The 11,691-nt window shown below is 33.2% G+C and overlaps 1 protein-coding gene across 1 annotated transcript in view; it reads right to left on the bottom strand.

Annotated features, from left to right (window-relative positions):
* Window positions 1-10,433, bottom strand: part of HELRODRAFT_80911 (hypothetical protein) — a gene marked incomplete at both ends in the record, with an annotated part of 12,287 nt that extends 1,854 nt beyond the window's left edge. Inside the window, 6 exons of the mRNA XM_009020580.1 lie at window positions 433-488; window positions 3,423-3,612; window positions 3,987-4,111; window positions 6,916-6,967; window positions 8,634-8,711; window positions 10,278-10,433. Coding sequence (XP_009018828.1) covers window positions 433-488; window positions 3,423-3,612; window positions 3,987-4,111; window positions 6,916-6,967; window positions 8,634-8,711; window positions 10,278-10,433 — 657 coding nt within the window. The remainder of the gene's footprint in view (window positions 1-432; window positions 489-3,422; window positions 3,613-3,986; window positions 4,112-6,915; window positions 6,968-8,633; window positions 8,712-10,277) is intronic.
* Window positions 10,434-11,691: the final 1,258 nt, after the last annotated feature.

The raw sequence follows: 11,691 nt of genomic DNA on the forward strand, positions 1-11,691 counted from the left end.
AACATAAACAAATTTAACAGATACAAATACAACAAACAGAAATACAACAGATACAAATAGTATAACAGATAAAAATGTAGTGTATATCACAGATACAACAGACCATAACACAAAAACCATGATACACATACAATGATACAAATATAACAGATAAAAACAAACTCAATAGAAACAACAGCACGTAAACAAATAAACAAAGGTGATAATCCACGCCTATGCAACAAATAAATATACAGCATATGGTTTGAAAAATACAAAAAATATATAACATTAAAAGCAGAAGAATAAAACACATACAAAGAATACAAATAATACAAACAATACAACTGATGCAGATGCTTCTGATACACTACAGTACGAAACAAATACCCCAGATACACGAATACCCTGAAACACACAAAGAAAAACTAAATGTGAAAATTAATTAAGAACCTCGTTGACAATGTAATCCAGCAGTTCAAATATGGACATCTGTGGTTCTTCGTATGCTAGTCTGTGAGCTATTGTGCGGTTGCATTGTAGTTTTTAAGTGTTGTGTGGTTGGACTGTGTTGTAGTGTGTGGTTGTTGTGAGATAGTGTGTGGTTGTTGTGGGGTTGTCGTGTGATTGTTGAGTGTCGTGCAGTTGTCGTGCAATAGCTGTGTGATTGTTGTGTGTTGTTGTAGCGTGTGATTGTCGTGTGATCTTTGTGTGTTATGCAGTTGTTAAATAGTTGTTGTGTGGTTGTTGTGTGGTTGTTGAGTGTGGTGTGGTTGGCTTGTGTGGTGTGTGATTGTTGTGTGTGATCATCGTGTGGTGTGTGGTTGTTGTGTAGTTGTGTGGCTGTTGCGTGTGGTTGTTGTGTGGCGTGTGTTTGTCAGGTGTTTGTCGTATGATGTACGGTTGTTGTGGTGTGTGATGTGATTGTTGTGTGGTTGTTGCGTGTGATTGTTTATATATTGTTTATTAATGATTTGTTCTCTATTAAAACCATATTCAAAATTCTTCTTTATGCTGATGATGCTAGCTTTTTCTATTCAACTAAATCACCTCTGAAGGATTCGGACTTACTTAATTATAACCTAAAACTTATTACTAACTGGTTTTATACCAATAAACTAAAAATTAACTATCAAAAATGTAATTAAATGATTATTGGTCCGAAGATCCTTACCTTTTGGTCCCTTAAATCTTCATTTGAATAACCATTTAATGGAGAGGTCTTACAGTACAAAATTTTTGGGTCTAATTATCTCAGATAATTTATCTTGGGCTGAACATATTAATACTATTTCTTCTAAATTAAGCAAAATTTTAGGTCTTCTTTATAAAATAAGATACAAACTTAATAAAACTACTTTAATATTGTTGTACAATGCATTTGTTTTTCCTCATCTATCATATTGTAATCTTATCTGGGGCAATAGCCCTGCTGTTGATGTCTCAAAACTGTATAGAATTCAAAAAAAATTTATAAAACTATTATTATATTTAAAAATTACCACTCATGTTGATGAATATTTTTCTTCTTTAGGTCTTCTTACAATATACAAATTACATATTTTTATTGTTGCCTTTTTCATGTTCAAATTTGTCAATAATCTGCTACCATCTAATTTCTCAAATATTTTTTTACTCAAACCTTCACATATTTTTAAATCTACTCGTCACTTCATTCCATATATAATACCATTCAGTAGACTAAAAATTTTAAATGATAGCATATTTATTCTTGCACCCAAAATTTGGTTTACAATTTTGCCTCTATCTGTTACAATTATTTCAAAACCTCGTCTTTTTAAACAACATTGTAAAACTTATTTATTGTCTGATAAACGGCGATTTTTGCAACTATAGTTGTTTTAACCTTATCCAAATCTTATTTGAATAATTTTTGTATATGAGTAATATCAATGATCTGAATAAAACTGTTTTTGTATGTATGTATGTATGTATGTATGGATGGATGTATGTATGTATGTATGTATGTATGTATGTATGTATGATGTATGAATGTATGGATGTATGTATGTATGTATGTGCGTATGTAGGTATGTATATATGTATGTACTCTTACTTTTGAACTATTTGGTTTCATATCATTTAATTTATTGAAATGCGATAGAATCCTAAATTCAAAACTTTAATTTTATGTACTCATTTTGAACTATATCTCTGTTTCATAAGATTAATAGAATAGAATCTGCAGTTCAATAACTTTTGATTTATTTCGATCTAGTTTAATCCTTGATTTTTGTCGAACTATTTTAATTTTTGTTGATCAATGTTGATTTTATTTGGATAGGGTGACTTTCTTACAAGCATTTGGTTGCTTTTTTAGTTTACCCCTCTTTTGAGAAAATAAACGAATTGAATTGAATTGAATATGTATATATATATATATATATATATATATATATATATATATATATATATATATATATATATATATTGGATTAAGACTGTCAGAAATGCAATTATTGATATTGATGATTGTTGTGAGATGTACTGTTGGTGAACGGTATATTGTTGATAAATCTTGTGATACATACTTGTGTTTAAAACAATTGCTTTCTATATATAAAAAAAAACATCTTTTGCGGAAATAATTATCTATGGTCTATACATTTTCGAAACAGCATCCTCATCATTATAATTGACACAATCCTTTTTTTCTTCTAATCTTCCCACAGACAACATAACCAGACTGAAAATGAAGATAGCTAAAATTGAAAGGTGTTTCCCATATGGGTATGCCAGCAATAAAAAGGAGGCGTTTAAGTATTACGTGAATCATCTAGGCTGAGGGAGGGTTTGAGATTTTGTTGAGGGGGTGTTACAGGGCGGGTGGGGATCTGAGGCTTGTTACGTAACAAATTTTTACATAAAAAAATTAAAACTTTTTTGATGAAAAAAAAAGCAATATACGAGGGCAAGTTGTTGGTTACGGAAATGTTATAAAAGGGCAGATATGTTTCAGAAGGGGTGTGAAGGGGTCCAAAAAGTTGTTTTTTGTACTACGTAACATTCGAACGGCCCCAAGGTAACTCATAGAACAGGGCACCAAAAAAGCTGATGTCTGAGTCGTAAAAATCAACTGCTGATTAAACACTTTGAATACCATAGATACAATAGCAAATAATAACATTGATACACATAAAATTATCAAAAGGATCGTAAAGTGAAGATGCGAACTACTCAAGTTAGAGTTGAAATGTGTATTAAACACGAGTTGTATGTCTGCACTCATCTTGGCATAAGCGATCGACATGTATTTCAACAAATCAATACGGAGTGTATAAATAAACCATGATTAATGACACGCAAAGTAAACAGTTTCTTTGCAAACTGCAATAAAAAATAATTGAGGATGGTTCTCATTTACTTCAACAATAAACATAACTCCTCCCATTAATTCAGCAACCAATCACAGAGAAGCTTACACGAGAGTGGCTTGCCAGTGAGGGCAGCCTTCATGTGGTCTTCGTACTTGCTGTCCCTGAAGATCAACTGAATCTCTTCGTTGGTGAGGGGGGGTATGGGGTACCTACCGAGGGCCATCTCGACCAGGGAGAGTCCCATGCTCCATACATCACTCTGCACTGAGTACTGCACGCCCTGTAGCCGTTCAGGCTGCAGTTGCATGGGAGGACGAATGTTGAGATGTTTGTTTGTTTGTGTGTGTATAACTGTCTGTACGTGTGTGTATGTATGTGTGTGTGCGTGGTGCGTGTGTGTAATTAATTGAGGGAGCAAACAATGGAAAAGATGATTGATGCAAACATGCAATTTCAGCTGCACAATAATTTTTTTAAGCCATTTTATTTACAAAACAGTGAAAGGGTCAGCCTAGCAATAAATGCTTATCAAGGGTTGACTCCCATTGAAACTAACAACCAGTCAATTAAAACTAACAACCGCAAAAAACAACACAACAACCGCCACGCAACTACAAGCACACGGCAACAAAAAACAACACGATGGAAGACAACAGGACAACTACCAACCGACATATATGACCGCGTACCGACAAACGAGTTGGCCAGGGAGTCAATCAGCTCACCACTGACACCAAAGTCACACAACTTTATCTCTCCTCTCGTATTCACCAGAATGTTCGATGGTTTCACATCTGTTCAATGGGTGGGTTTGCATGTTTATGTATACAACTATTTATGCAGACAGACAAATGTTTGTGCATACATACATACATACATACATACATACATACATACATACATACATACATACATACATACATACCTACATACATACATACATACATACATACATACATACATATATACATACATACCTACATACATACATACATACACACACACGTACAAATATTTACACATGCATGCAACTGCTTACGTCTGATTGCATTTGTGTATGTATGGTAAGTATAAACGCTTAATTTAAAAGTCCACCATTACTAAATCATCTTGCATTGAAGTAACTATTGAAAAGTTCAATAGTGATTGAAACATGACAACTGAGCTCCTTCCTGCTAACAGCAAAATTAATAGAGTATGCTGTTGCATCGTAAAGTGCAGTGTCATCTCTACAAGACAGGCTGTATGTATGATGAGTCTCACAGTGCAAATTTAAATTTCAAATATATTTAAAATGTTGAAATAACAATGAAAATTAATAAAATTAATAATTAAATTAATAATAATTTACAAATACAAAATTATTGATAGAAGACAAACACACAGGAGATGAAATAAACTAAAGTAAAACAAATAACTAGACGTAGAAACAACATGATGGTCTTCAACATCATTAAGCTGTGTACTATAAACTCGTTAAAGGAGCAAGAGACAAGCTTGCACGGACTCTTAACAGTCCTAATCTCACAAGAATTCTTTTCAAAAGTTAAACAAACCAAACCAAAAAACAAGGGAGAGAAAGAGAAAATAAAATGATTAAAAGAAAAAAAATAAACAGAGAGATAGAAACAGAAAGAGACAAAGAGAAAGGTAGAATGTAAGCTGTTAAAACGAACAAATTTTAAATTCTCGAACGTGCTAAAACGAGGTAAAAAATGCAAAAAATTACAATAATTTGAATAATTTATAATTTAGAACAATTCACAATAGTGGACATTTTCCAGCCACAACACAATAAACAAGTAGACCGAGTAGCACGAACAAATCTTGTTGTTGTTGAAATGTTGTTGATGTTGTCGTTGTTGATGTTGTCGTTGTTGATGTTGTTGATGATGATGTTGTTGATGATGTTGATGTTGTTGTTGATATTGTTGTCGATGTTGTTGTTGATGATGATGTTGTTGTTGTAATTACTTTATTTTCAAAAACGTCCATTTCACTCAAAACAGATTAATTCGGATTAAAAATAAAAAAGAAATTAAGACAGATTGAATTAAATCTCCTCGTGAAGTTTAAAAATTAAAGTAAAAGAGAAGTGACACATGTCAGAAAACCAAAACTACAAATAATAGTAACACAAAACAACTCTATGTTTTTCCACTACTACCGTTTCTACGCCACTTATACCATTATTATTATTATTATTATTATTAACTGTTTGTCTGTGGCGCGAAACATCAACTAATATCAAAAAAGTTGATAGGATGCTGGCGGAGTCAGGCTCGGCGAAACAGTCACTCAAATTGCTGGCCGGAAGAGACAAGAATTGCATCCAGCCTCAACCATGTGTCCACTCTCCGGTGTCAAGGTTTGTTAATTAAAGCAATAAATGGGCCCATTCCCCCATCACAGACATCAGTGGCTGTGTTGGTCGAAGATCGTCGAAGGATTACCGGGGTGCTCCTCTTTAAGTTTACTAGAAAGTATTTAATACAACGGCTTCCCACTGATGCAAACTTATTTTAATGGAGCAAGTCAACAAGATTCTATGTCCACTATGCAGTCATCACCAAACAGACAAACATGTTGTTTCGAACTGTGACTCCACAGCGGCTCTCGCCAGGTACACGGATGGACAGGCATAACAAACTGCTGTCGTCGGTTGTCGACTGGTTGAAGATTTGTGCACCCTCAGACTGTTGCCTATTTGCCGATCTTAATGTAGAAAGTGTGCGTCCAATGTCACAGTTGTTCGACAAGTTGCGGCCGGACATTGCCATTCTCCAAAAAAACAAAATCGAAATTTTAGAGCTCACAATTTGCTACGAAACCAACCTAGCTTCATCACGTGAATACAAACGCCAGAAATATAAAAACTTGAAATTACACTTACATTCAGTCTATAATAACTGTTCGTTAATTATTAACTCATTTGAAATATCACCTGTGGGTTTTTATAACAATTTTAATCTAACTTTGTTTAAAATATTATGGCCGAAATCTTTTAATGAAAAATTGATTAAAGCGGTAATTCACTCGTAATATAGCATTTATTGTGACAGAAACACTACTTAACCGATTTTACTCTCAAGCACTTGTTGGTCAGAGAGCACGAGAGGATCGTACATCATATTCTACATCTTATTCATTTACACTCTAATATATAATTAATAATTTTCGATTGATTTCATTTGGATTTTATCTTTTCGGTAAATAAAAGAATGTTCCCATCATCATCATCATCATCATCATCATCATCATCATCATCATCATCATCATCAACAACAACAACAACAGTACTACTACTATTATGTATTATTACTGCTACAGCTGCTACAACGACTACTACTACTACTACTACACATCCCACCTACTGCTACTACGGACACTCAACTCAAACTAATAGAACTGCTGCTATAACAACTATTCATGATATGATTATAACGATAATAATAATAATAGTAACAATAATAATAATAATAACAATAATAATAATAAAAATATATTGAAAATTAATTTACTAATTAAAAATAAAAATTACAAATGATCAAATGATAATAGAGATAAAAAAAAGAATAAAAAAAAAGCATAATGCCACCTCTGTGTATGATCTGATGCTCTTTCCTTAAGTAGCTCAAACCTTTTAAAACCTGACAATAAAAATAAATGTAATGATTAACTTCGTAATCATCATCATATGACGTCATCATCGTGGTCGTCGTCACGTCATCATCGTTATCACATCAGAGTCCTCATCATCCTCATCTGCATCTGCAATGATCATTATTATCACCAATATCATCACCACCACTATCATATTTAACATCTTTATCATCCTCATCTTCATCGGCTTCTCCATCGTCATCATCTTCTCCATCACCATCATCATCATCATCATCATCTCCTCTATCATCATCATTATCAACATCATCATCATCACCTGCATCAAGCAACTGTGAATAAGATGGACATCAAACTAATATAACTGATTGGATTGTACATAATGTCAATATTTACAACTGACATGTTTTTTGCACATTCATTTAATCATTTTATCATTAAATTATTCATTCACTCACTCACTCACTCACTCACTCACTCACTCAATCAATCAATCAATCAATCAATCAATCAATCAATCATTCATTCAGTTATATTCCGTTTTTAACACCCTCCTCTATTTGTTCATTTACTCAGTCGTTCATTCCTTCCATTCCTTCATCCAGTTAGTCATCTACTTAAAATCCATCTATCCATCCATTCTCTCAATCATTCATCCATTCCTTCATTCATTCAGTCATTCATCGTTTGTTCATTTGGCACATCGGCAAAACGTACAAGTGAACGAACACAAACATACACACAAACTCATAAAAACACAAACAAACAAACGAACGAACAAAGACACAAACAAACAAACAAAGACACAAGCAAAGACACAAACAAACAAACAGCAACAATATATAACATACACAGCAATCAGGCAATAAGATGAATACAAATAACATAAAACATATAAAGAGTAACATGACCAGAAAACATAATTGGAAGCCAATTACGTAATGCACAAACAAACGAAGCTTGCTTCCATACTTTTAATCATGGTGTCATGATGTAAAATGAGTTGATAACAACAATAACAACAACATCAACAAAAACAATAACAACAACATCAACATCAACAACAACAAAATCAGCATCAACAACAACAACAACAAGACATACGATCGTGTTGAAATTTTCTATTAACTATTTTAACTTTTATTAATGTGGGCTGGGTATATGGACTTTTGGACATATGAGCCCACTAGTAATGTTATGTTTAGAAGATACACAGCAAAAACAACATACAACAGGACATACAACAACAACAACAACAACAACATAAACAACAACATACAACACACATATGACACACATACAACAAGAGAAACAACAAGACATACAACAAGACATACAACAAGACATACAACAAGACATACAACACAAGACATACAACAACAACAACATAAACAACAACATACAACACACATATGACACACATACAACAAGAGAAACAACAAGACATACAACAAGACATACAACAAGACATACAACACAAGACATACAACAACAACAACATAAACAACAACATACAACACACATATGACACACATACAACAAGATAAACAACAAGACATACAACACAAGATATACAACAAGACATACAACAACAACATACAACACACATAAAACAAGATATACAACAAGACATACAATGCAACAACAACAACATATATCAAGATATACAACAAGACATACAATACAAAGACATACAGAAACACTAATCATTCCAAGAATGGGTTCAGGTATCCTGCCTATCTTTTTCTGTATGAGATCCAACGACCCACCATCCTATATTTGGTGTGTGTGTGTGTTTGTGTGTGTGTGTGAAAATCTGTGTGTGAGTGTGTGTGTGTGCGCGCGTGTATGTGTGTGAACCCACATTAAAAACATTAATAACACCAATACCAACGACATCAATAGCAGCAACGCCCACAACAACAACAACATTAACCTCAACCTTACCATTAAGAAAACTTTGAAAACGCCCAAAACACATTAACATCAACATAAAGGCTTTAAATAACATTAAAAAAATAATGATAATGATAATAATAACAATAAATAATAAAAACAACAATAATAATAATAGCGAAAACAACAACATTAAAGAGCCTAAAAAAGTAATAAGTCACCCCATCATTCTTCCTTTACTTCCATCAGAACAACATCACAGTCATCACCACTAGCAATATTACCAATATTACACACAACGTAATGATGACGTCATCATAACATTGTTCATCATCTTCATCATCCTCACATCAACAACGACTATTAGTATGAATGCATTTATTTAGAGAATAGTTTATCTGAAACTGTAGCTATTGGGATTGAAATGTATTGAAATGTATTCATCAGGTTCGACTGTTGTTGGTGACTTTTGTTTCTGTGGATCTATTGCAGTTAATTTGCGATCGTGAATTTAATAATTGGCGCCCTATAAATTTTCTAACAAATTTTCTATTATGCTCACCTCTTTCAATAGCAGATAATAAATACATCATACGTTCACCAGAGCACTATCATCATCATCATCATCATCATCATCATCATCACATCAGTCAGTTCTTTATCAGTTTTCATCATCATCATCACAATCATCATAACCATCAGTCAGTTCATTATTAGTTTCATCACTTTCATCATCATCACCACTTTCGTCATCATCACCACTTTCGTCATCATCGTCATCGTCACCATCATTACAATTCCATAACAATTGTACAAAATGAACGATAATCAGCATGAGACCGTACTATCGAAAATCAATGGCGCGAAATCAAAGCAGATCAGTCCTTTACGAATGCATGGCGAATTGATGAGTTTTATCTATTCCTATTTCAATGTGAAAGATTGAACGAACGAACAAATGAATTTATTCATCCATTCATTTTCTCATTCATTCATTTATTCTTTTATTATACCGTCATATATATATATTGTGTACCATTATTCATTCTTTTATTCATCCATTTGTTCGTTAAATAAAATAATAAAAATGGGTGACAAATAAATGAATAAGGAGATGAATGAATGAATGAATGAATGAACGACTGAGAGAATGAATGAATGAATATTGATATAGTGGAAATGGAAAGTGCATGCGATAAATATTAAGAAAAACCTTTAAGAAGGGTCCTTTAACGTTCGGTTTGTTACTTCAAACAGAGACCGAACAAATCATACACAACACTATGAACAAACAAACATCATATCAAACACACACACACACACTCACGCACACACAAAACATACACTCACGCATACACACACACACACACACACACACACACACACACACACACACACACACACACACACACACACATGTAGACACACAAACCCAAAACTGACCATGTACTCCATGCAAATACTCAGTTCACCACCGCTAAGAAATGAACCATAGTAGCCAACGATGTATGGAGAGTTGCAGTAGTTTAGTACCTGGAGTTCCCTAGTGATCTGGTTGCGGGCTGCTAGCTTGATCTCCAACTTGATCAGCTGTTTCATGGTTGTGTTGTTGTTGGCATGTGTACCGTTATTTGATTGCTATATTGTATGTTGTTTGTATGGTGTTGTTTATAATATATATATGTTGTTTATATGCTGATTGTATGTTTGTTGGTGTTTGTATGTTGTTTGTTTGTTTGTTTGTATGTATGTTGTTTGTGTGTTGTTTGTATGTATGTTTTTTGCATCTTGTTTGAATGTTGTTTGTATGGTGTTTGTATGGTGTTTGTATGTTGTTTTTGTGTTGTTTGTATGTATGTTGTTTGTATGGTGTTGTTTGTATGGTGTTGTTTGCATTGCGTTGTCACCATTATCAATATCAATGTATCATTTGTATCATTGTTATCATTATCATTTCTATCATCGTTATTATCTTCGTCAACGTCTGTATCATAATAACAATAATAATCATCCCCATAATAATAATAATAATCGTCGTCGTCATCATCGTCATCATCATCTTTATCACCATCATCATTACCTCCATTGTTATCCTCACCATCATCATCATCATCATCGTCGTCGTTATCACCATCATCATCATCATCATACGCATTTGATATATAGTCTAGGAATGATTCAAGAAAAACTTGAAAAAAAATGTGAAGGCAAATCTAAAAGCAAAAAAATTTTAAGCAATTATCTAAATATCATTTTCAATAATAATAATAATAATAAAAACAACAACAACAACAATAATAATAATAATAATAATAATAATAATTAGCTTTTCCAGAGATGATGATGATGATGATGATGACTATGACGGTCGTCATCATGATATTGATCACCATGGAACCTACCATTCTAAGAGGAACCCACCACTGACACCGAGATCATAATCATGATTATTTATTTTGAGAATCATCATCAGCAGCCTCAACTATAGCTGCCAATCACCAATGTGTTTTTAACTCCATATCACCCCATAATCATCAATATCTCCATCATCGGCATCGTTATTATCACCACCACCACAATCATCATCATCATCATAATCCTCTTACTCATCATCATCATCATCCTCATCATTATCATTCTCATCATCATCATCATCATCTTCTTCTTCTTCTTACTCATCATCACCATTATCATCAGTACAATCATTTGCAGGATATTCATCACCAACTTCATGAGTTGCTGATGAAATTTTTAAGGTAATGATTCCTAGGAAGACATATGCCTATATTAGATTTCAGGCTTGAAAATTTAATTTGCGCAACATCATCAACGACAACATCAACAACAACATCTTCCT

Source organism: Helobdella robusta, assembly GCF_000326865.2.
Source record: "Helobdella robusta unplaced genomic scaffold HELROscaffold_28, whole genome shotgun sequence".
Lineage (NCBI taxonomy): Eukaryota > Metazoa > Annelida > Clitellata > Rhynchobdellida > Glossiphoniidae > Helobdella > Helobdella robusta.